The following is a 27167-nucleotide window of genomic DNA, read 5'->3' as shown; positions in this document are numbered from 1 at the left end:
TTTTACTATTACTCATTCTATATACCACGACCTGAATAACAAGACAGTGGACATTTTAGAAAATGAATAATTTATGTTTCACGTCAGGATTATCTGTATTTCTAATATTTGAAATGTATAGTTATAATAATAATAATCCATATAGCGCTTTTTAAGATACTCAAAGACACTTTACATGTTACACCGTAGACACAGCTACGGGGAGCAACGCAGGGTTAAGTGTCTTGCTCAAGGACACATCGACTAGGGCGGGGATTGAACTGCCAACCCCCTGATTGAAAGAGAGACATGCTAACCACTGACCCACAGTCGCCCCACCATTATGACCATTTTAAAGATTTTTCATCCTCAAAATAACAAGTGAAATAGACACTCAATAACCAGCATATCCAATGACTTCAGAGGTCAGAGTTCACAGGTTAGTGGCCTTAACCATCTCCTCGTCTGGCTGCGTCCTCTCCCAGCCTTGTCGAATGCGGGTGAGGGTTCGATCCACGCAGGGGAGGAGGACCAGGGCCTTCAGCACCAGCACCACAGAAGGAACAATCAGACAGAGCATGTAGCCAGGAGGAGTGTACCATTTGTAGGTAGAGGGCCGGAGAAATTTGTTCCAGCCATAAATGTAGCCATGTGACGTACATATGCACAGGGTCAGGTGGCCCAGCTTAGACTGGGGGAAAGAAACACATGAAATTGAAATGTTAAAAGAGTAGTGAGATATTTTAGGAAATACCCTTATTCTGCTCTCATGTCGGTAAATATATAGTTGTGGCCAGCTGTGGTTGGCTTAGGTTAGCACAAAGGAAACAGATGCCTGTGTCTTTCCAAAGCTAACAAAATCAACTTACCAGCACCTCTAAAGCTCACTAAATCATGTGTTTTATCTCAGAAGGTTACCACGCTGGGATAAAAAATATTCCAGCACATAACCCCATACTTTGGTTTTCATACAGTGAGATACAACGTGAGCTTTAGAGAAGCCTGTGGGAGGACTTTGTGACCGCTGCACATATCGAAGCATTTTCTACGCTTTCCAGTCGTTATGCTAAGCTAAGCTAACCGTCTGCTAGTGTTATTCATATTTAGCGGACACACATCTAATTCTTGGCAATATATAATCATTTGATATACTTTCCTGTTCAAAATGTATTTGTTTTGGTTACGTTGAAACCACTGTACAGCTGATTTTTATAAAAAAGAAACCTGTTACAGACTGTGGTATGTTTTTGAAAAATATTAATTCAATTTGAATCCAGAGTAATTGGTTTCTTAGCACTACGATGTTCTCATCTACAGTGATTTAAAGTAATCAGCACAATAAGGAAACTTTCATATTGATGAAGTGCAGTAATAAATGTTGCCCCTATTATAAATTAATCATGAATCTTCTTCGACCCATCTACAACAGCAAATCCTTCTGCTGTGAGCATTAACATTCAATAATTGACATTCATCGGTTGACAACCCTGGAAAGAAAAACTATTTATGTAAATTGATACCAGTTATTATATGTTTTTCACAATTCCTCTTACCCGATCATAAAAATGATCTTGAACTAGACCTCTATCTCTGAGTCACATTCCCTATCTGAGGTCTACCTATGGACCTGACCTTTACACAAATGGACATGTGACATGTATTATCAATCTCTTCCCTGAGGATTATTCCAGGTATCATAATTCTATTTAATGAATAACTTAACATTTAAGATCCTGGTCTAAAGTCAGCCAGGCTTTCGTTCTGTGTGTCTGTGTTAGGCAGTTAGTTAACTAGCCTCCCGGGATATGACTGCCAGTGACATATTGTTTTTACAACACTTCAATAACTCTGGAAACTCAAAATATAGATTATTACAGCCCTAAAAGAAGTGTTTTGTTACTGATAGTAAGCACCTGACTGACCTAATGTGTAAGGCTTCAAAGTAAACGCAAGCGCACCTTCCCGCACTCACACACTAACACATGAACCTAAAGTACTGTACATTTCCAACTGCGCTCTGACCTGAATGAAGTTGAACTCTCTCCAGCTGAGAGAGCCTCCCACTGACGGCAGGGATGTTAGTCCTAGCAGGACATAAAGAAAAAAGCCCAGGATCCCCAGCATATAGAATGAGTCTTGGGCCCATGCCTCCGTGTTATCAAAGTAAAACGGGGTGGTTTTATTGTTCTTCATCTAAGGGAGACAAAGAGACAGTACTGTAAGTATGGTTAGATTTATGTTATACTTCTCTATGTTCAGGATCGTTGAAATACTAAAAGGTTTGACACAGCCGGCCGTACCTCATCCACCACAAGCGAGATGAGTTTGTGTCTGACGGCATAGCGAGTAGGAATGACGAATGTATAGATGGCATGGAGAAAAGCGAAGCCTAGTGCAATCAGACCCATCTGCTTCCTACACAGCATCCAGCGGTCCAGCCAATCAGGGAAGCGTCTGGAACATGCAAAAATGAGCTAAGCCTTCAAAAATGAAATTGCACAGGCAGTGGAGATTTTGGTGATGGTTTGATGTCTGACCTGTACTTGGTTCCTCTGTAGAGCTGAAGGAAGGCAGCTATGACACCAGGCAGGTAACACAGAGACAACATGATGAGAGACACAATGGGAAACACCTGAAAGATGGGGGATGAACCGAACACATCCTTTAAAGGGGAACACAAAATACCATTTACAGAACATTTAACCAGACAGATCTTTACCTTATTGCCCAGGGCCATCGTAATTCTGAAGGAGATGTCTTTCCCCTGTTCAACATACGCGTAGATGATATCTCGAATCAGCAGATAGAAGAAGAAGAAGGCGGTGAGGCCGACGGCCACGCGTAGCGGCAGCCTCCACTCTGGGAAAAGCTGCAGGGGGAAGTCCTCCAGCTCTCTGGCTGCTGACAAAGACCCTTTATCCAGAACAGTGAGGCCCAGCTTGGTGGACATCTCTGCTACTGCCTGCTTTGCTTCTGCACTGTTCCCACACAGGAACACCTGGAGCATGGAGGTGTGTGTTATTCTCAAAATGTTTTGCGGCCATTTAAAGAAAAAATAATAATTTTAAACTAATGCCTCCGAATAACAACCACTGCTCAGCTGTTGTTTTTTAGTTGTTAATAATCACTCAAAGATTATTGTGCGATGACTCACCAGTCCTGTTTGGAATAGCACATGACGTGATAACACACCGTGTATCTACAGTGTCTGTCCTACAGAATTACTCTTTCTTTTTTCCTCCACTGGGCTGTTTCAGTAAATTTGAGATGCAGCCTCTGGAAGTGTATGACAATGCAAATACACGTACCAAATATACACTGCTCAATATGTAATGCTATTTCTAGATATCCACCATGTTGAAGGTTATTAACACACTCACCACTGATAAGATGATTAAATTGTTTGTAAAGGGGGGGGGGGGAGGGGGGGGGGGGGGGGAGAGAGAGAGAAAGAGAGCAGTTTGACAGGCATATAGTGGAGTCAGTGGGATTGAGCAGTTCTCCCCCAGGTGTGTGTATAAGTGGACAGGGCAGCCAGCCATGTCTCCCTACATTACTGCACCAGTAACAGCAGGGCATGGCCGACACACTAAATCTTCATCTGAATGTAAATGTGACAGAGGCACAGCCCCGCTGTGGATCTAATCAAATCGCTGGCCAACGAATAGCACACACTTACACAAGCATGTGTGTGGTTATAGACTGTATCTACACATGCACTGATAATGACACACATTCACTCACGGTTAGCTACCTGTTTTCAAAGCAAATAGAGCAGTGTGTGTGTGTGTGTGTGTGTGTGTGTGTGTGTGTGTGTGTGTGTGCGTGCGTTCGTGTGTTTGTGTGTGTGTGTGTGTGTGTGTGTGTGTGTGTGTTGAAGAGGATTCAAGGCAGATTCAGGTTTGGTCTCCAGAGTCTTCAGCATGTTTGTGTTTTCTCTTTGTAGCGGCGAAACGGAAGCTGCAATAAACAATGGTCTTTCAACTCTGTAACATCATTAAGTGTGTTTGTTCGTTTGTGTGTGTGTTCATACAAGCGCTGTCCTCATTTTCTCTTGCATTGTTATGGAAAGACGGCAAAATCAATTATCTGCATCAACAAAAATGAAATCAATTCCGTTCATAAATGTTGCGCGGCTTATGGTGAAATATTCGTCTCCTACGATTAACAAGCCTGAGAGACACGTTACCAATTGTGTTCCAGGAAATGTTGAAAGCAGGTATTGTTGCCAGGTGTGAAGTTAAACATGCATTGCATCATGAAACGATCAAGCTGGTAATGTCTGTTACAGCTGTGTCCTTGTAGCTTTACTCCTGTCACCAAAGCTCCGCAGCGTCCTGACTGCTTTGTCCTGATCCCACTGACGTCTTTAAACAGATTCCTAACTTCCACTCCTCTCTCACCTGCTTTCCTGCCAGAAGTCCATTCTGCAAGGCCCAGGCAGACAGCGTGTTAAGGCCTTTCACCACGGTAGCATCAGGGACCAGTCTGAGGAACACACAGAGGACTTTAGCTGCTATTGTTCTCTACAAATACACATACAGGAAAAGAGGGGCCTGAAAATGGTGAGAATCAATGTTTCCACTTCAAATGAATAGACACGCAGCAGGCTGTGCTGCCAAGGGAACTGCAACCCCCCAACTCCTTTTCATTTCCTTCCATTTCTTTTGGATTCAGTTGAGAAATTTGATGTCTCGCGCTCTAAATGGTTTTTAGGAGCACTTTCCCAAAAAAGACTACTGTTTCAAATTGATTGTTGACATTAAACCGATATTTATTTGCAGAGAATTTTGCTCCATTTATAAAACATTACATTTATGAGGATGGAAAAGCTTTTGCATGCGCAGAGTCTTTATGATTTGTTTCTTCTCATCCTCTTCACAGGAGTCTGTTACCTCTGCAGGTAGGCAGCGTTGGCTTCTGGGTACATGTCTTTCTTCAGGTTGTTACTGATGTCCACCAGAACCTTGTAATCAACCCATCAGCATCAAGAGAGTGCAGGAGACAAAAGAACAATTAAAATAAATCATTTTAATTAACTACTATCTTGTCTCATACATATTCCTATTACAATAAAAGGAGAATGTTGAGCTGTTCAGAAAGTATGATAAAGGAGTGAGAGAAAAAAATGCTGATTCAAAATTTGCTTTAAAAAGACGTTACTGTATTCACATTACTTTTTGTGTAACAGAGTAAAGTGGAGTGCAAACTGTTCCACCGTCAGTAATTAGAAACACAGTCGTTTCTAATATTTTTGTTGTTGTCTTTTTCTCCAGTTCAAATACGCACTAATATTGCACTATGTTTGTTTATCTTATTTTTTATTGGGGTACATTCTATTTAATTTAGTTTCTCCACCAATCATTTCCTGATTTTATTTTGTGCAGTGATTAAATGTTTAAATCTTTATTTTGGCATGGGAAGCTCCGGTGTCTTGAAATAGCCTGTGTGTACAGTATGTGGCTGTGTGTACAGTATGTGGCTGTGTGTACAGTATTACAAGCTGTTGCTTAAGCTACATTCTTTGCCCTCGACCTTTTCATCCTGCCTCCACGATATAAAGGGAATCACAGAGGGAAGCGAACACAGTAGCACAACGGTTTGCAGTTTAAAAGGTGAAAAGCTTGTGCTTCAGAGGATTCAGGTCATAACATTTACGATGATCACAGAGTAACTACCCTCACACTCTAATGTGAGACTGTATGTTTTAACACTGTACACACAATCCACAACAGTTGCTGGAAATATGTAAAGAATAAATCTAGAATGAAATGGGAATTATTAGCTAATACAGTACACAAACTCGGAAAATTACTTGAGAACAAATATATGTTATCTTCTACCTGTGAATCTGAACGCTCATCCTTTACTGAGACCCTCCAAGGGATCACAGGATAATCTTGAGGGGTCTCGAGATGATTTAGAGGCAAATCATAAATCCACTACACATTTTTCTGAACAGTCACTGCTTGTTTCTTGTGAAATACTGAATACTGTGAACTGTTTCTCAGAAAGCGTCATTATAACTTCATGATTACCTTAAATGAACTTCAGTTTTGTAACTACATTACACAAGGGGGCACAAAATCAACATGTTGCCTGTCAATATGTAGATAATCTGATTTGGAGGAATATATTCTAGGTCAGTGAGGAGTAAATTATAGTCCTTGATTCAGCAAAAGGAACTACTTTAATAAACTATTACTTCCTGATTCTTTCCCTAAGGATTGTGTTTACCTTATTGTTGATTGATTGATTTAATCTAACATTACACTTTGATTCACCTTTCCTTTAAGATGAGGTGTCATTGTCTCCAGGAATGCGTAGTGTTCTCTGTGAACACACATAAAGATCAGTCTGGCAGATTGGGCTGCTGCTACGTGGCTCATCACCTGCGCAAAGCAAATAAATCAAGACATTAAGAGACGTGAACATGTTTGAGGTGCACACACACACACACACACACACACACACACTTTTGTTTTGTAGATTTTGACAGACTAAAAGTGCGATGTTAAGCCATGTGTCGTACCTGAGCTCCCAGAGGCAAGGGGCCACAGCTGTGTGGTCTGCGGCTGCCGTACACCACCCTGTAGCCAGACTGGAGCAGACGCTGGCCCAGAGAGCGCCCCAAGTCCCCCGTCCCGAAGATACACAGCATCTCTGGCACAGGGGCAGCTGCTGTGCCCAGAGGATGCAGCAACACGCTCTCTGGCTTCATCATGTCGGACAGTCTAATCACCACTATGTTATGTTCTCATTCTGAGTGTGGATGGCCAATGTTCCCTGCTGAGTAGTTATATTACTGTGGAATCTGACCTGTACACTGCCTCTCCCTCTTTGAGTGTGCATAACAGCGTGGGATTTTTAACCCCTTTCTGCCCACTGTACAAGTGTGTGTGTGTGTGTGTGTGTAGGGTGGGGGGGGGGGGGGGGGATGGGGATGTTCCTAACACCTGAGATCATATGTGGAGGAGTGTGCAAGCATGCATTATATAATGATGTGTCACTGTGAGTCATCAATAAATTTGAGTGTTTTTCTTTAATCTTACTATTTCATGTGCAGTCAATAGATAGATTGATTCAGCAGGACCTTAAACTGTAAATCAACTCGGGTGTATAACCAGGTTGGGGCTTGTAGCGTCAGCTGAAGCGTCAAGGAAGACTCCTCGCATGAAGACTCGGAGGATAAAGACCTAGGAGTCTTTCGTTGGAGTCTTCGGTGGTGGCTGAGTATAAACATTTCCCTGTGATAATGTGTTTTCTCCTCATACCTGTGTGCACATCTGCTCGTAGATACTATAGACCGCGGACTCGGTCACACATGCACCAAAATCCTTCCTCTCTTATTTATCCCACCCGCTCTACACAGACCCAGCGCCTCGTCACTGGGGGCCTCTGGAACTGCCAGTCAGCTAACCGCAAGGCGGACTTCATCTCTGGTTTCGCTATCAAGCAATCGCTGGACTTCCTTGCTCTCACTGAGACCTGGATTACACCAGACAACTCATCAACCCCTGCTGCTCTCTCCTCGGCCTTCTCCTTCAGCCACACACCCAGACCCTCTGGTCGGGGTGGTGGCACAGGTCTACTCATCTCACCCAAATGGAGTTTTGCTCTCTACCCGCTTCCATTTACCCCACTGTCTTTTGAGTTTCATGCAGTGACGGTTACTCATCCGGTTCATCTAACCATTGTCGTTCTCTACCGTCCTCCTGGTTCCTTTGGAGACTTCTTGGAAGAACTAGACGTCCTCCTTTCAAACTTCCCAGAAAATGGACCCCCGCTCATCCTTCTGGGTGACTTTAACATCCAGACTGAGAAATCATGTGACCTGCTACTCTTACTGTCTTCCTTTGCTCTCTCTCTCAGTCCTTCCCCTCCTACTCACAAAGCTGGCAACCACCTTGACTATATTTTCACCAGAAACTGCTCTACAGCAAACCTCACTGTAACTCCACTTTATGTTTCTGACCATTTCTTCATCTCTTACTCTCTCCCACTCTTTGGAACTGACAACCCTCCCACAACGGACTCTGCACCTGTCCGTCGCAACATCCGTACCCTCTCACCCTCCTCTCTGGCCTCCTCTGTTCTGTCAGCCCTCCCCTCAACCGATTCCTTCGCACTTATGCAGCCTAACTTCGCCACTGACACTCTTCTCTCTACGCTGTCGTCCTCTCTTGATTCTCTCTGTCCTCTTACGACTCGAAAGGTCCACAAGTCCTCTCCGGCTCCGTGGCTGTCCGAACCGGTGCGCGCCGAGAGAGCCACAATGCGAGCAGCGGAAAGGAAATGGCGTAAATCCAAACACGCCAGTGACCTGCTTGCCTATCAATCTCTTCTCTCCTCCTTCTCTGCGTCCATCACTGCAGCCAAAAGTTTGTTCTATCAATCCAGAATCGAATCCTCTTCATCTAACCCTAAAAAGCTCTTCTCAATTTTTTCCAACCTCCTTGACCCCCCTGTTCCCCCCCCTCCCTCCACCCTTCTACCAAGCCACTTTGTTGACTACTTTACAAAAAAAATAGACGACATACGCTCTTCATTTACTAATCCATCTTCCTCAACTACACCTCCAGTAACTTCACCTTCTTCCCCCTTGTTTTCCTCTTTTATCCCCCTGTCTCCCAATCAAGTTCTTACCTTAGTAACCTCTGCCCGCCCAACCACCTGCCCCCTTGACCCCATCCCTTCTCACCTTCTCCAGTCCATTGCTCCTGACCTTCTTCCCTTTCTCACCCATCTCATTAACACCTCCCTCTCAACCGGCTGTTTCCCTAACTCTCTGAAGGAGGCAAGAGTCAACCCTCTCCTGAAGAAACCCACTCTCGACCCATCTGAAGTCAACAACTACAGACCTGTCTCTCTCCTTCCCTTCCTCTCCAAAACTCTAGAGCGAGCTATCTTTAACCAAGTCTCCTCCTTTCTTCACTGTAACAACCTTCTAGACCCCCACCAGTCTGGATTCAAGACAGGCCACTCAACAGAGACTGCCCTCCTTGCTGTCTCTGAGCAGCTTCACACTGCTAGAGCAGCCTCTCTCTCCTCTGTCCTCATCCTTCTAGACCTTTCCGCTGCCTTTGACACAGTGAACCACCAGATCCTCTTGTCCTCCCTCCAGGACCTGGGTATCTCAGGCACCGCGCTCTCACTCTTCTCATCCTATCTCACCGACCGCTCTTACCGGGTAACCTGGAGAGGATCTGTGTCTGAGCCTTGTCCTCTGACTACCGGGGTCCCTCAAGGTTCAGTCCTTGGTCCTCTTCTCTTCTCTCTGTACACCAACTCTCTTGGCTCTGTCATTCGCTCGCATGGCTTCACCTACCACAGCTATGCTGACGACACCCAACTGATCCTCTCGTTTCCCCAATCTGAAACATGGGTAGCAGCACGAATCTCTGCCTGTCTGACCGACATCTCTCAGTGGATGTCCGCACACCACCTGAAAATTAACCCGGACAAGACTGAACTTCTCCTCCTTCCAGGAAAAGGCTCTCCCACCCACGACCTATCTATTAACTTCAACGACTCAGTGCTGGTTCCGACTCCGACTGCCAGGAACCTCGGAGTGACGCTCGACAGTCAACTCTCCCTGACTTCCAACATTGCCGCAATAACACGCTCCTGTAGGTACATGCTGTACAACATCAGGAGAATCCGACCCCTTCTCACTCAGAAGGCAGCACAGGTTCTGGTCCAGGCTCTGGTCATCTCACGGCTGGACTATTGCAACTCCCTCTTGGCAGGTCTTCCTGCTAATGCCATTCGACCTCTACAACTCATCCAGAATGCAGCTGCTCGACTGGTCTTCAACCGACCGAAATTTACCCACACTACTCCGCTCCTCCGCGACCTTCACTGGTTACCGGTGGCCGCCCGCATCCGCTTCAAAACACTGGTACTTGCGTACCGTGCTGCGAACAGATCGGGTCCGGTCTACATCCAGGACATGGTCAAACCGTACACCCCAGCCCGTTCACTTCGCTCGGCTTCTGCCAATCTGCTTGTAGCTCCTTCACTTCGAGCTAAATCACGACTGTTTGCTGTGCTGGCTCCTCATTGGTGGAACGAGCTCCCCATTGACATCAGGACAGCAGAAAGTCTCTACATCTTCCGTCGCAAACTAAAAACACATCTTTTTCGACTATACCTTGAATAGGTAGCACTTAAATGCCGTAGTAGCACTTAAATGTCCCTTACCGATAGCACTTTAGTAGCACTTAAATGGCACTTACGGATAGTACTTTGTAGTTTGACTTTATTGAAGAAATTGTACTTGCTTGATTCTTGTTGTTCTGAGTTTGGACTCACGGTTTAATGCACTTATTGTAAGTCGCTTTGGATAAAAGCGTCAGCTAAATGACATGTAATGTAATGTAATGTAACCGATGCAACTATTATCTCAGATTAATTAGTTTTGAACCTTTAATCTCTTCTTTGAAACACAAACCATTTTAGAGGGCATATTTGGTCCAGAAAGAATTTCACTTTTACATTTGATAGAAAATAAAAAATCTTATTTTGCTGCTTTCCAAGGCTGCGTTATTCTATTTCTTTCCACACTAGACTTGGTGCCATGTGGGAGATCCTAGCCCACAGATTCATTATCATTTCAAAACCCACTGTTCCAACCAAACGACTGGGAAGAGAATTTGTGCAAATAGTGTTCATGTCCCCATGGCTGAAACATCTGCAAAGTTGTGACACGAAAAACTCAACAGAGCAGAAATAAAGCTTGGCACACATAAAGTGTTTTGTGTGTGGTTGCTTTACTTGTGTGTGTGTGTGTGTTCGCGTGCACGCTGAAATGGGTCAGGACGGTAAGAGCGGAATAGAGTCTCAGCTGTGATCCGCAGCACCTGGGGAGTTGGCTCTGCAGCAGGGCGACTACCTGGCTGTAGAAATGACAAACAGAATCACGTCAACTTTACTGAATATTTGCACAGAAGTATACGCTCCTCATCATAAAAGCAGCCTCATTGAAATCACAATGTGCATATAGAGAGGTGGCAATATTTATGGAAGACAAGCAGCGCTTTTCCTCAGGAGGTTTTACTGTCAAGTCCATAACTAAAGCATTAATGTCTACCTTAGGGCATATCACAGCAAAATGAGAAATCATTTTATGCCTAACCTTTAAGGCATCCATTCACTTGGAGCGCTGTTAGAATAGACTTGATAGCAGATCCAGTCCGATGACTCATTTACTCGCTCTGCCTCCTGGACATCTCCCCTTTCTTCTCCTCTTCCCTCTCTATCTGTTCACTCTCTCCTAGTGTCTGCCTTTCCTTTTGCTCTCCACACTCTCACTTGGCCACAGTGTTCCCCAACCTCTCTTTTCCAACATGTCTTTAAATGAACAACTATTGAAATCATTGAGTAATTTCAAGTAAACCTGGCAGTTATATGTTCCCGTGTCTGTCTCTTTAACAGGTTAAACTAAAAGAACGCCTCTTTGCTCTCAAGGTTATCAACTCCCTTTTCCTACACACACACAGAAACACACAGGTTGAACATTTAAAAGGACACCTCCCCGGAGGTTGATTTAGTGACACCTGTAGCTGCTGGTAGTAAAGAAAAGGTTGTTTTAATCCCAAAGGGACATAAAATGACAAGTGTCAACCACTGGGGCCATCCCTTATGCATGAGAATGCAATCTGAATGTATGCGAGATTACAAGATCACACAAAAATCCATCTCGGCCTCAAGTAATGAGTTTGTTAATCAGTGTCCTCTGAGGAGCAACTGACAGCTGGTTCAGGTGCGTGCGGGACGACACGCACCGGCAGTTGTTCATTTCATTAGGTCATTCTCGATTTGAAAGGATTTTTTGGCTTTTCTACCAACTCGCTCCGTTATGAGTTATTTTTTTAAAGCGCATTCCCTTTTTGAAACTCCAATAATGGCTTCTCAGATGGTTCTGTGGAACAAACGTTGTGCCCCACCCACCTTGAGCCACAAAAAAAAATATTGGAGATATTGAATATACCCAGTAATATTTGTAAAATAGGATATCTGTGCAAAATATAAGCTTTTCCTGCACTTCCTCTCCGTCTGTCAGCTTTGTGTCTCGGCTGCAGCTGGGGCCGAATCGTTCTGGCCCACAAGAGACGGGTCTAAGAAGCAGTTTAGCCTACTACTGACTAAAGATATAAATGAGTGACATACAATTTAGCCAATCCGCATCCTAAAATAGATTCAGCTTTGGGCCAAAGTCATCTGGCCCAAAAGCTGCGTGTTCTTGATATGACAACAGACAGCGCGAGCACTTCTCTTCCAAGAAGACCCGACCCGGTAAAATCAACGGGGACAGATCCAGCATGGACAGTTATGGGAGTAAGGACATGAAGCACTCGTTGGAAGAATTAATAAAACATGAGAACACCAGGACACACATGGATAACTCCATCAAGCAGCCAGTCAGATAAGGCATAATCCCCACTGGACACTGGTAATAGTGGTGATGAAGGGAGATGCTGCTACCTGATGATGTATGAGGAGCATAACTGTGATGCTGACTGGAGGAAGGGGAGGAGCATCCGATTGCACTGAAATGACAACTGACAGCAACGGAGAGAACATGTTTTAAAGTTTGACAGCAACGATGTGATTGGCTTGCAGAACATGGTTGGTTATTTTAAAGTGAACGCCCACAATCAGCTGATAGAGTATCACAGGGAGAGAGAGAGAGGGAGAGAGACAGAGATTATGAATGAAAAGTATCTAAAGAGAGTCTTGACTGAACTTTTGCTTAAGATTCATTAAAACTTGCTTGGATTCAATTACATGTTAAACCATTTTTTTGGGCCACTTAATGGAAGCAAAAAAATAAGCTTTAAATACTCACTTGTGCACGCGTGCGCACACACACACACACACACACACACACACACACACACACACACCTCTTCAAGTCCTGATTCCTTGAACGTTTCTACAGAAGTCCAGAGAGCATTTGAAGGCATGCAAGTGTTTTGTGCTTATCCGAAAACATCTTGCGACATTTAACAGGGATGCGCTCTGGGACATGTTTACATCAAACACATGCTGAACCTCAATTTTATAAATGTCAGGGTGGAGTACAGATTACAGCTCATGTGAGAAACTGAGCTCAAATTGTGTCAGTGTTGTGTCGGATCAGCCTCCAGTGCATTACTGAAAGAACATGCAATCTTGCAATAGTGAACATTAAACATTCATTATTGTAGTTTAACAGACAAAAAAACTAAAAATGTGCACCTCTCACCGACAACACTGTACTGCATCAAGCAAGAGTGAACTGCTGTGGTGATGATGTTCAATTCCCAAGGGCAATTATTTGGAAGTTTCCAGCTGTCGGAAGGCATGAAGAATGATATGAGGCACAGTTATTAAAGACAGTTTTGAGTTACAGCGCGCATATGTAGGTCCATGATGCTACAATGGACAAGGAAAAGCCTGCAGGATATAGATGAGTTCTGTGGGATTTCTGTTACATGATGGCTACTTCTGTAATGCATTAGGTATGAGGTTCAGATTGAGGTTCTGACTGAGCTTTTGTTTTGAGATTGTTGAAATAGCAGACCGAGAGAAAGGTATCAAGGCACAGAGGGAGATACTGTATATACAATGAGACACAACGACAGAAACAGATAGAGAATAGCAGAGAGAGTGGAACACAGAAAAAGAGACAACGGGAGAGATGCAACTTAGGAAAGATGAAATTGTGCCTCAGTAGAACAAAGACGCTTGTTAGAACCAGAGTATCCCAAAAGTATTCCCAGAAATATTCTATAAATATTGCATTACCAGCTTTCCAGACAGACACAACTGGGATGTTCATTATGAAACACTTAGAATAGGTTTAAGGAGAATCAGAAACAGTTTGGATGAAAGTGGAGCCCATTTCTGCAGATGTTTGCCTTTGATGAAACTTCTGGCTGATGAGATACATTAATACATCATATGCGTATGCGTATGCGTATAAACCATATGTGTGTGTAAGTGTACACTCAATCTCCATCTCCACAGCAGACCTACGTCCTCTATCTCTGCTTTAACAGCATGAGCATTGACTGCACGTTTGAAGTTAGGAATCTTATCTGGCAAGCCGAGCGGCAGAAATCAGAGGTGGGGAGGAGCTGCATGAAACTGCAGATTTAGAGATTTTCCTCTTTCGTCCGACACACATCGCTGCTGAATTATATTGCTTATTTCAGAATTCAGCCTTCAACTCAGGGGATTGGGACGCTTTGAAAATATCTCGACAAAGATCCTCTCCTTGGAAAACAAGCTTTGACAATCTTTTCCCCTCATCTGACTTCTTCCTTCCCTCTTCCAATCCACGTCACTCTCTATGAGATCTAATATGGATGAAACTGAACAGAACCATTTGAGAGTTGAGATGAAAATCTCTGATGTATCTGTGTCATTCTATATAATCATATCTTTGACGAACAGCTGTGGTCTACAAATAGCATGCATCCACACAGCTCCTCCCTCGCGGCTGCAGGGAAATCGGCAGCCCATTATGAGGCTGAAATAGGCCTGAGGAATGTTTCGCCTCATCTCCTCAGCCTCACCTCCAGTCGAGTGAAAGAGCTGACAAGGTAGGAAAAGGCTGAAGTCTAATTCTATAAGGATGAAAACCTCAGACTCATCAGAGATGCAATTTTCCTGCTCTATAATTTTACAGCAGTAAGGATGAAGGAAGAAGAGAGTGGGGCAGGCAGCATGCAATGTGCACGGATTTAATGAGCAGTATGGTGATTAATGGTCATTAGGTACATTGTTGTTTCTTTCTAGGGTACATTTTCACACCAAATCTGTAGTTAACAAGGGGGAAACATTCTCCTAACAAGGGAGGATGCCATTAGTTCTCATTCCTCTTCAAACTGCCTTCTGGGATACAATGCCACAATGAGGCGACTCACAAAGACCCATGATTGGTGAAAAATAATTACAAGCCTGTAGCAGGCCTGTACGATTAATGGCATGGTTACAAAGTTTAACTGAGGCCTTGTCTGTCGTTTCACTCTAGTCTATCTACCTGTCTCTCGCATGTATATCTGTTTATTATGTAGTCGGAGTCTGCCATTCCCATTCTGAATTTAATGATCTTCACACACAGACACACAAATCACATAATCATATGAACTATCAGATAGTTTTGATAGGCATCTTGGTTTAGCCCCTGCAATCAGTGTATTTAAGAATACATGAAGTAATATTGTGAACATCAGTTGTGGGTTGTTTCATGTTTCGTGGTGACCATTTCAGAGCAGACATCTCTCTTTTTACGTCCACAGAACAATGTTTTGTGGGGAATTCTCACAGACCGCAATAAAGTTAGCTTCAAAGATGTTGGCGACCTGCATTTCCTGCTAGTGATGTGGTGCATTTGTTTGCCAATCTATACGTGTGTGTGTGTGTGTGTGTGTGTGTGTGTGTGTGTGTGTGTGTGTGTGTGTGTGTGTGTGACTGTCTCTCTGCCTGTCTGTGTATCCGTCTGTTAGTTTGCCTGTGCATCTGCTCACCTGTCTATTTCTGTGTTGCTAGTTGATGTAGTTATTCAGAGAGAAACATGATTTCCAGGGATTTGCTTTGAATTGAAGTGTATTGTATTTGTTTCTTAAACTTCTCCATTATTGCAACAAAAAAAAGAAGCATATTTCAGAAGCAACCTGCATGTCTTGTGCTTTCTTGGAGAAAATACAACAATACATACAGTGAACGCTGATTAGACACACCAGTTTATTGTGCATTTCGCTGTCTCGTGAGGGGTTTTTTTTAATAGAGAAAGATAATTATTCATTGTCGGCTAATCTGTTAGGTCCGCACTTCTGTTGCCGTTCTATGTGATTCTATTATGTTTTATTATGCTGAACATCCCTGAGCTTTCATTCAACATTGTGTTTCCAAACAGCAGATGGTTTGCTAACAGCGATAAGAAACGGACATTTAGTAGATATTTTAATAAATAAAAATGATTGGCTGTATTATTCCGGCAAAAAAAGAAAACAACTGTGCTTTTTTCACTCTCATTTTCATTCAGTGTGTCTGAGTACATAGAGTAAATCCCATTTTAATGGGAAACATAGATTTAAATAATTGGTATTGAATATGTGCATTAGTATATAATGTTTGCCAAATGTTTTGACTTATTTTTTAATAAATTAAAATTAAATTAACAGAGACTTACAATAGGTCAGCCTGACACTGGATACTTGAGAAACTAAGCAGTGTGTAAAGTGTGTGTGCGTGAACACGTGTAGATCTGCACATCTACGATGTGAGAGAGAGAGAAAATGTAAATAATTAATGACTTGGGAATTAAATATTAGAGGATTTAACCATGAATGATGTTTGTAGATTGTGCCCTCGATGGACTGGCGGCCTGTCCAGGGTATCCCCTGCCTTCGCCCTATGTCAGCTGGGATAGGCTCCAGCGCCCCCGCGACCCTAATGAGGATAAGCGGTATTGAAAATGGATGGATGGATGGATGATGTTTGTAGATGTTTGTGTGTGTTTGTGTGTGCTTCTGTGTGAGTGAGAGAGAGAGTTTGTGTGTCACAAGGCAGCTGGGGGGAAAATGCAGCGCATGCAAACCTGAAATGGTAGGTGTCGGCAAGTACAGGTGAAGATCCCACACTGAATGATGCATCCAGCATCATGAGATAGAGAGAGGAAGACAGAAAGAGAGAGAGAGACTGTACAGGATGGAGGGGCAATATTTGACAGAGATTGGCATGAAACTTTCTGCACACGCCGTAGCTTATTAGTTCCTATTCCCTCCAGTGTGCAAATGTCTCTGCTAAAATATTCCATTTGATAAAATTGACCCTATTTAAAAGGGCACAGATGGGAAAGGAGAGGAGAGGGAGACGTCCAGTTCAAATTTGCATGGGTTGCAGTTTTATGCGTGTATGAATATGTGTGTGTGAGACAGGGGAGTAAGGAGGAGAGACCGTTTGTACAGTATGTGAAGGTTAATTGCTGTGTGACCATGCTGAGAGCACTGAACTCTGTCCTGTCAAGGGTCAGGCATAGCCTTCTCTGGCAGAAGAGAAAATGTTTAATTACTCTGAAGACTCTTGCTGATGACCTTCAGCGAAGCACATTCAAGGCGCCCATAGTGCAGGCACAAACACACAGTGTTGCCAGGAACTTCTCTAGCGATGTTTTTAATCTTGCAACCGGATTGTTTCTCAGCGAACAGTTAAAGCTCCAGCTTCAAAATGTCAAACGATCACATGCGACACGGGGTGTTCTTATACACACCATAGTGATAGCTGTGAACAAGATGACAGAATATGGCCCGACGAGGAGACACACTTTACGTGTGAACGCATACATCCGATCGCTTTTTATAATGTTTCTGCCTGAACATGTGGTTCTCCGTGAGTGTGTTTGTCAATTTGTATATGTGTGTGTGTGTGTGTGTGTGTGTGTGTGTGTGTGTGTGTGTTAGGCAGTAATCCCACTGGTGTTGACCATGTCACGTATCCTGTCAGGTAACTGTGGAGATTCAAAGAAAGAGCCAAAAGAATGTCTTTGTGTCAGCAGAGGAGTGTAATTAGTCTGTGACTTCCTGAGCTATGGATTGACATTTAAGTGTCATTCAGACTCCTTTGTCTTTGTGTGTGTGTGTGAGTGTCACAGCACAAGTGTGTGTGTGTGTGTGTGTGTGTGTTATGCCTGTGCCATATTCAAGACTATGACTTTAACATAAATAAATAACATATTGGTTTTAAACACACACTCCGTACAACAGCCTAAGGATGTGATCCCCCTCCATGTTCTATGTCATGCCTGAAGCTGGCTATAATCTTACATGACAAGTTATGACTGGAACTATGATTTGATATCATATCATCATGGCTGGCAGACCCTGCAGAGACAATACTAAATGGATGAGGAAACACACATAATGCAGTCCATCTCATTGTAATGTACGGTGATGTTTCATATTGAGCATATTGAGAGTTGTATTGTGCCACATCATATTGTATTGTATGCTAATGTTATGTATTGTGTGTGGTAATAACCTGCGCCTTTTAGGGGATCTTTTTTTATTGTGTTGTATTTCATTGTGTATGTCCACAGGCTAATGTATCCGAGTGCAGCTGACATGTCCTGAGGACTGTCTGTAAATATTAATGTTAGAGAGACTTCTTTGTGTGAGCGTGTGTGTGTATGCGTGTGTGTGTGTGTGTGTGTGTGTGTGTGTGTGTGTGTGTGTGTGTGTGTGTCTCTCTTAGCATTAATGCCATGGAGGAATGTGTGAAAGCTGTCAGAGAACATCAGGTTCCTAAAATAGACATTCCCCATGGGAAAGAAAGGGGAAAAGAGAGCGAGAGAGAGATAGAGTAGGTATTCACAGAGACAAAAAGCCCAGATTCTAGGACAGTGACAATGATTAATTATAGATCAGAGATTACAGTAAACAGACAAGCACATATGCGCACACAAGCAGGCACATGTAAACAGATATTCTCACACATTAACAAACACGATGCCTTGCAGAGTTTATGAAACTTTTTTGTTATTGCACCCTAGAGGAAGGTCAAATGCCAGAGACAGACGCTTCCTTTCACCATCCAAATAAGAAAGTCTGAAAATGAGACTTTACAAAGTAGTCAAAACACTTCAATAAAGAGTGAGGGAATATAACTTCAGGAAGTGCAGAGTTAGTCTCACTATTTACCCAAAGTAACGTCATTGAAATAATGTGCAGAGGAAAACACTCAAGAGGTCTTAGACATTACCTCTCCTTAAATAATATAAGACAGTTTTCAGGGTATTGAAGATATTCTACGATTTTTTTAAATAATCAAGACCGCTATATCGTATTGAACAGTGACATCTGGTAGTGAGATGTTTGTTAAGATGAAGATTAAAAGATTGAGTAAGAATGATCTGATATTTAGAAATATCCGTTGTGTTGAAAATGCAAAAAAAGAAAAGTTAAAAAAAAAAGAAGAAAAGTTTGAATATTGGACATGAAAGGGTCGGGGAGATTTCCCGCTGGTTTGTTATCCATTAACTTTAACGACATTAATAGTAAATCATGAAGAAAGTTGAAATGACTAAATTTAATTGACTCTTGAGTACACTATATATTTAACATGCGATTGGGTGGATTTCCTTGAAAAAACAATACAATGTTATTGCAAGCAATTCATTGTATCTGATCATTTTCAAATGTGTGATGTATCTTTTTTCGACCATTCAAAGCAGATAATGGTTTCCATGTTATGGCAATCAAGTGTCTGCATTATATTCCCATCTCTCAGGCTCTTAAAATGCAGAGATAATCCATTTACTAAATGAGCTAAAGGTGGCTTAGTGTGAATAGTAAACGTTGCATATAGGCCCAACAGCACCACTCACAGACCTTCATAGACGTTCCATTGTCATTGTGTGGTAATGAGTTGCAGATTTACAATTGAGTCTGCACATGAACTGCATAACAATGACACAGCAATTTTGATAGAGAAAATATTTCAAACTTGATGACTTGGGCGAGATCAACATTAGCAAGTTTCATGTTCCTGCTATAGTTTTTTGGGTCATAGAAAAATGAAAATGCTTTCCCAAAGGACACGTGATTTGTAATGGGGGAAAAAACTGACATGGTCCTCTACGATGATCTGCTTCGACAGACTGGATCAAGGCAGGTCTTCTTTTACAGAGGCCGATGAATAAGGTGCAGCGTCTTACGGGTCAAGGTAAATATCAAACCATGGCGAGTGATTCATGGTTTGGTGACACATTTCGTAATGCTTTCCTTCAACGTACCCTTGCAAGAGAGATTCAGTTGACTAGCTTGTACCGCTGATGGATTCTTTTTGTTCTACTCCCTGTAGAGGAAGACGAAGGTTCAGGTCAACTCAGTATCTCTTTCTAGAATGAATTCCAGTGCCCTACAGTGAGTGCTTTGTATGCAAAACAAGGATTGTGACGGTAGAGTGGGAGATGGAGGAGAGACAAGTGTTTAAGAGACTCTTTTAAGATGACAGAGAGATGAATCCTCTATTGTAATATTAGACAGAGATGGGGGGGGGGACTCAATCATCTAATCATCATACACTTCTGGCAGGCAGTCGATGAGGGAATGTGATCTCTTCTTTTCCATACCAACCCTCTGCTTTCCACACAGGAGTGGTGGATAATTAAAAGATGGACTGATAGTGCGGGAGAGCAAGAGGGCCATTGTGACCTCATCTCTGTTCTCCACGCTCTGACATAATTAAAATAGAGACTTTATGAAAAATCATTCACAGGATTCATCCAACTGCAGAGTCTTTCCCGCTCTTTTCAACCACACTCACTCCATCAATTCAACAAAAAAAAAAAACATTTTCAGCCCTAATTAATCTGCTTAACAACACAGAGAAGAGGACTCCCTTAAAGACACAGGGATGTTTTATGGGAGCAATCATGGGAGCCGTTTAATTGCCTGAGGCTGAGAATAGAGAGGTTCACTGTAATGCCGTGGTCTCAATATAACCAAAGCAAATTCCTCGGGGGAGTAGTTACAGCAGTTATTTATTGTACAGCTGTAATTATGGCTCCCATCATTTGTATTTAGTTTACTTTAAAGTAAATAAAGTGCATGTTTGCATGTTACCCTTTTTCAGGTGAGGTTTTTCTGATGTTTGTCTCCTTTGTGTTTGTGCCATTGCCAAAGCAGTGAGGAATAGAGAAAGACGTTTAGACCTGCTGTGTGTATTTATCGTACTGTACAGTTTGACAATGCTTCAACTGGACTAATCAAGAGACAAATTCAGCAGGATATCTATATCCAAATTCATAATTTACGATTGCAAATTATTTATTAGTCACTGGATTTTATTTTCATGAGACAAGAAATACAAGTCAACTTAAAGTTAACAAGGATCAAACTGAGAAGTAAGGCTGATTCTTGACTGGCTGCCACATTACACTCAGTCTCTCTCAGTATCTCACCAGAAAACAACAGCATTGTCTGTTTGTTCAAATGACTTATGAATAATGGCCTTTGTCTCTGAGAAGTAATGGCTGAAATAGTGTGATGTAGCTGTAATGCTGTAAAACCTCAGAATAACAGTCAGGGAGGATGATTATTAAAATAATTAAACTGTGACATCAGGGGCTGTGGTACATGTTATATCATCTGTCAACTATCCATGTTGGTTACTTTTAACCATGATTATCATCTTTACCTGAACCAAATACGAAGTTGGTATATGGTGATGTACAGCATGGGGTATGATACTCCAGAACAGATCTGCTAAATTAAGCGATATAGACCACACTCTTGCATGCCTAAGCCCGTCATTTATTCCTCACACATCTGCCAATCACTTCTCACGCATGCTCACTCATCATTTACTTGCTGTCATTTCTCGGGGCTGTCAATCATGACATCAACTGTTTAAATCAGCTGGTCTCCTCCATTCAATAAGCACAACGATCATCTTGCTGCCGTCTCTTTTTAAATATGACTGTCTACCTTCAGTTCATTCATGTTGCCGTTACGCACCCCTCCACCTCCCCATCTCCGTCCCAGTCTTCGCCGATCCATCAGCTTCATCAACCCATCATTCTATCAGCCTCATCAGTACCACCACCATCATCACCACCATCGTCATCATCATCACCACCAGGTCTGGACTCCACGGGGAGGATTTATCTTATTGCTGGTCAGGGCAGTCGGTCCTCAATTACAAATCTTTCTGTTGAGAACCAAGCGCCAAAGACTCTGTCAAGACTTCATCATCACATATCCTCTGTTAATAATACACAATGCATTTCCCTTTATGTGACTGGTCTCTCCTGATTGAAATGGACACTGAGATTTGATGAGTATTTCTATGTAAATATAGATGATAAATCCTTGTGCTCTGGGAATAAAAGGAAGATTTTTAATCTACAATTCTCCATTTCTTGATGAAGCTCATGTGATGTGACTAAAAGCTCCAAACCGGCTACTAAATAGACCTTAGGGTGAGACTTAGCCAAGTGGTTTCAGTTAAGCTGATCAAAACTTAAGCAGGTGCACAGATCAGAAAACATTCATAGGCCTCATGTTGGTAATGTTATTGGTTGTTTTGAACAGCACAAACAACCTATTTAGTTGTTTATCTGTGAGGATTTCCAGTATTTTGTCCTGTGAAAGCATTTCATTGATTTATATGTTGGGGGAAATAAGTGCAGCGACTCCGCCATGAGAACAGATTGAGTTCTCCATTGCCCCATTGACCAACCCTGGTCACCTTGCCCACCTCTCTCCAACCTCAGCGATTGACAGATCAATTCTGTCTGAAACTCAGCTCTTCTCATGTCTTTTTGAGTACCTTCATAGTTCCTCTTCCTCTTCCTGTCATCCTCCTCCCACTCCCAGTTCAATCGTTGTGATCCCCCTCTGCCTCTCTGCCGATGATTCGCTCACTCCTCTTATTTTTCACTCTCTATCATCATACAGCCTCTGCTACCCTTGGTATATATATATGTGTGTGTGTGTGTGTGTGTGTGTGTGTGTGTGTGTGTGTGTGTGTGTGTGTGTGTGTGTGAGAGAGAGAGAGAGAGAGAGAGAAATAGAGAGAGATTTTCTAAATCCCAGGTAAGAGCAGAGCTTTTCTGCGGGAGAATTTCATTTCAACACCTCTCATTTTACACAGAGAGCAGGAGGAGAGGAGTATCCCAGTTATGAATCCAATAACTATTGTGTGTGTGTGTGTGTGTGTGTGTGGGCTAGACTGGCGGCTTGTTTATAGGATTGGAGGTTACTCTCATAAACTCGAATTGAAGGTCAAAGAGAGAAAGAAAGACAGAGTCAAGTATAAAGAGTAAAAGAGTCCATGGGGGATGTGTGTATGGCTTTTGCATGAACGTGTGTGTGTGTGTGTGTGTGTGTGTGTGTGTGTGTGTGTGTGTGTGTGTGTGTGTGTGTGTGTGTGTTTGTGTGGATGAGAAGGTCAAAGAGAGTGCACAGATTGGGGGCAAAGTCAAGGTGGTATCATGACACAAGCACATACTCACTGTCTATATGTAAATAGGCTTGTATGACATACAGGCAAGCATGCTCTTACATACATGTATACACACACAGACACACACACACACACACACACACACACGCACACACACATATGCATGCTGCAGCTGTGTGGGAAAGACTGATTGAGTTAGAGAGCTGAGGTCAGCTCTAAATCATTACAGGTCACCATGGCAGGCCTGGCTACCATATTAAATTAAAGTCTAGCTGATATACCCAGCCAAACACATTAAAACACACACACACACACACACACACACACACACACACACACACACACATGCACACACGCACGCACACACACTTGTGCATATTTTTGTGTTGGAATAAACACAAAACTGGATACCCTAGCACATTACTCACAGCGGGCCTGGGTGTAATGTACTGTGATGTAGCTGTAGTTTCTTTTACAGAAAGAGTAGCTGTTTCCTGACCCCTGAACAGTAATCGGCCACACAACACATCAAAGTCCCAGTGGAGCAGACTGTTAGGAAACCAGCCTATAAGGACATGGTCGTGGATACACGCCTGTGTTTAATTCTCTGGGAAATGCTTTTGTTGAGACCAAAAGGTGTTAGTGTGTTTGTGTGTGTGCAGTTGGATGGAAGAGAGGATACAATGAAAAGAGCAGCTGCTGCTGTTTATCTGCATGACATCTTTGCTTTCAAGAACAAAAGAACACTGTAAAGCTCCCTTGGTGGGATATATGTTACTGCTCGCAATATCCTGCTCGCAGAGTGAAAGATGGAAGATCTCCCTGTCTACCCCTCTATCTCTTTCTGCACCAGCAGCATGTCTATCGCTCTCTGATAGGTGATGTATGTCTGACCTTCAGTGGGGAATTTGCCATTTGCTGCCAAGTGGATCTTTAACTGCATCCATGATTCACATGACCTCACTTCCTCTGACCCTGCTAGGCACTGTTCGACGTGGCGGGCAGCCAAGAGCAGAGAGGGGCACAGAGCCAGACCAGATAAGGGCTTCTCCAAATCAGCTTGGACCACTCTCCTCTCCTCTGCTCTGCTTCACGCTCACTGGTGTAGGTCTTGTGCTTTCTCTAAAACCGTATTTAATCTTAACTGTCATTGCTTTGAAGTACAATAACTGTAGATGAGAGGACTCTTGAGTCTGCTCCCGTGTGTTTGACTAAAATTGGCTCAGCACTGTGTGTTTCCCATTGTCCTCTGGGACAAACCAGACCCCATAAACAGACCGTATCTATTATTTACAAAGCAGCACTGATATTTCAATAAATAAACTAGCTGCCATTCCAAACAACTTTCTACTGTCACAAACAAAAGGAAATACATTCATATGCTTTCCGGGACTCAGTCACAGCGGTATCTTTTGATCCAGTCAATAGCATTTTTAATCTGGCATCACAATGCTAAACAAGTATGGGGTCGAAACTGGCATAAGTTCATTGTACACATACTTACACAAACAAACAAAAGGAGATACATGCACAAAATACACCATGCACACATGTAGAAGCACATACTCCAGACTGATGTCATTCTGAACAAGGGGTTGTGTATTTCTGTATTAGTGCTAGCTCTTAGGGACATTACTTTCATCTGCAGCAGAATATATGCTGATTAGCTTCCAGGGAGCATGCCAAGGGAGGGGAGAGGGCTGCAGAGGGGAGAGGGGGCAAAAGAGGGTGGAGGAGGGGGAGAGGATTTTGAGATATGTGAAATTAATTGCTAGAAGTGCATTTAAACTACATCTTGAATCTCAACCCTGCCTTAATGTAGCAGAGGGAGTTTGGGCAAATACATGCAAATACCAACACAAAACTAAAAGAGAAATATATACACGCTTTAGTAAATACACACTTTCTCCGCATAGGTATAAGGGAGAGTTGCAGTGTAAGCGCAGCAGCACACCTTAATGATCCCTATCTTTTTTGGTGCAACTGCCTCCGACACTATTTCACTTTAACTGCAGGGCCACCAGGGTTCAGGTCAGGACAGAGCATAACTCATGCACTGTCCATATATCAAACACATATCAGAACCCTTTACCAGAGAGTGACTAATTGACCGCCACCCAGGAGATCAAGTACAAATCCGAAGCCAGGTTGTCAGCTCTGACAGGCTCAAGTCTGGCCCTCATCCCATATTTCACCCTCCCCTCCTCTCTGTTGTGTGCTGAACAGAGTCATATTCAGAGGAAAGGCCACTCCACTCCTATTCATCTGTCTAAATGCACCCTTTTGACCAGCCTCTTACTCCCCATGCCCTCTTTCTATGCAGTAAGCCTGCACCTATACTGCTCAACCATGGAACCATAACTAAATATTAATTATCCTTTCTCTTACTCTGTCATTCTGATAGCCCTTGCACATTCTCTCACTTGCTCTCTTTATTTCCCCTCAATCCCCCTTCTCGCTCTCTTCTCTCTTTCTTGCTCACCACCTTACACAAACACAAGTCTAATAAATTGTGGCACTGGTAATTACATAGAACCCACCGGTAAATTTCACTTCCATTTACATTTAGATTACGGAATATTTCATTCCTATCAATCTGTAGTGCAAGACCAATGTGTGCATGGCTTCGCCCATATGCAGGCATTTTTATATTCTCACTGGTGGATGTGCGGACACACACGAGATGAACACACATGCGCTCGCACTGGGATATACATGTACACAAACTGCACACACACACACATGCAGGTGAGAAGACATACACGCACACACACATGCTGAGCAATAAATCGCAGTCTCACCATGTACATATGGACAAATGCACATATTACTGTAATAAATCCTAATTTTCCTGCACACATATGTGTAAACATATGTGCTCACACACCCGCTCACAGCTGTTGGTATCTTAAAGTCAAATGATATCTCTCTTATATTTTGTTCACAAATTAAATGCTGTTGATCCGGCAATATTTATTTGATAAAAGAAATCACTTTCACACAGGCTCTCTGTGGAGCTTTCTGGAAATGATTAAGTAAAAATATTTATCTGCCTCCATATGAAATATAAATTATTTGCTATTTTCATAGTGATGCTATGTTGAATTCTTTGAGGAAACTGCTCAATATTGCTGTCCCACACATAAACATGCAGTACACACACACACACACACACACACAATTATTTCCACACAAACTTGCCTACTTCTGGATCATAACACATTCAAATGCAATCTCATCCACTGCGCATAAAAGACAGCAATATGTGCCAAAACCCTAACTGTAATATTTCAACGGTTTATAAGAAGGGAGGGGGGGGAGGGGGGGGGGGGGGGGGGGGGGTGGGGGTGTAGAGCCAGAGGCGGCAACTGGGGAAAACAGATACCACCGAGATTTTGCCTTCTTTCTTTTTCTATCTGTCTCTCGCCCTGACTCTACCACCCACCCACCCCCATCCTCTCAGTATTACTGCATCATTTCCAACAGTAATAAGTGCACCACGAGCAGGGAGATAGCAAGGGAGAGGGGAGGATTTTCAGGGAATAAGAGTGTTTAAAATATACACAATGGTGTTTTCTCTTGTGAATGATCAGTACAAATCCCCCCTCCCCTCTCCAAACACCCAGTACAACCTGAAGGTATATCACACACCTGTACCATCCTGTGTGCGTTCACTGACATTATTAAAACATTATTGACAAAAGCTACTTTTTTCAATCACTGTGTTATTCAGGATTCGGTCCTTACTGGCTCTGCTTTGCTCTTAATGCATTTCAAGACACAGAAAATACATTACAGCAGTGCTTTTAAGTATGAGACATTAACTAAGTTCTTGCTAGAAAATAGCATGGAGGTAATTTTCGCGTGTGTGGGAAATGTATTCCCAGGTGGTAAAGTGGCTGAGATAAAGCATGAAGACAATGTTTCCATCACTGTCATACTTGGTAATTGGTGTTCATTTATTGTATGTGGGTGTCTGGATGCAGACATGGGTATAGTGATGTTTTCTCCACCCAGATGATTTTATTGTTATTAGATGGTTCTCCTGATATGATCTGCCGCGGTTCAGGCCGGTGGCTGCAGGAGGAAATTGGAGAGCGACGTGGTTGATGTTAGAGTTTAGACTACTGAGCAGTGGCAAACCAACAACATCAGCTTCAGCAACACGTGGTTACATGTAACCCTCAGGGTCACAATGAACTAGCAGAAGATCCTATATGGCTTAGCAG

General features: G+C 42.8%; 2 protein-coding genes across 2 annotated transcripts in view; one reads left to right on the top strand and one right to left on the bottom strand.

Annotated features, from left to right (window-relative positions):
* Nucleotides 1–412: 412 nt before the first annotated feature.
* Nucleotides 413–23881, bottom strand: LOC117745790 (metalloreductase STEAP4-like). The gene is made up of 10 exons (XM_034554320.1): nt 23833–23881; nt 6512–6723; nt 6264–6371; nt 4875–4945; nt 4383–4467; nt 2699–2977; nt 2517–2611; nt 2280–2433; nt 2002–2172; nt 413–670 (listed from the first exon to the last, which is right to left on the bottom strand). Exons 1-10 carry the CDS (start codon nt 23879–23881, stop codon nt 413–415), a joined length of 1482 nt encoding a protein of 493 aa, XP_034410211.1.
* A 2623-nt stretch (nt 23882–26504) lies between these two features.
* Nucleotides 26505–27167, top strand: part of LOC117745789 (G patch domain-containing protein 8) — a 31676-nt gene continuing 31013 nt past the window's right edge. The window contains exon 1 of the mRNA XM_034554318.1: nt 26505–26576. Coding sequence (XP_034410209.1) covers nt 26505–26576 — 72 coding nt within the window. The remainder of the gene's footprint in view (nt 26577–27167) is intronic.

Source organism: Cyclopterus lumpus, chromosome 16 (assembly GCF_009769545.1).
Source record: "Cyclopterus lumpus isolate fCycLum1 chromosome 16, fCycLum1.pri, whole genome shotgun sequence".
Taxonomy (NCBI): domain Eukaryota; kingdom Metazoa; phylum Chordata; class Actinopteri; order Perciformes; family Cyclopteridae; genus Cyclopterus; species Cyclopterus lumpus.
Note: the sequence above shows the minus strand (reverse complement) of the source record. Positions and strands in the feature narration are given on the sequence as shown.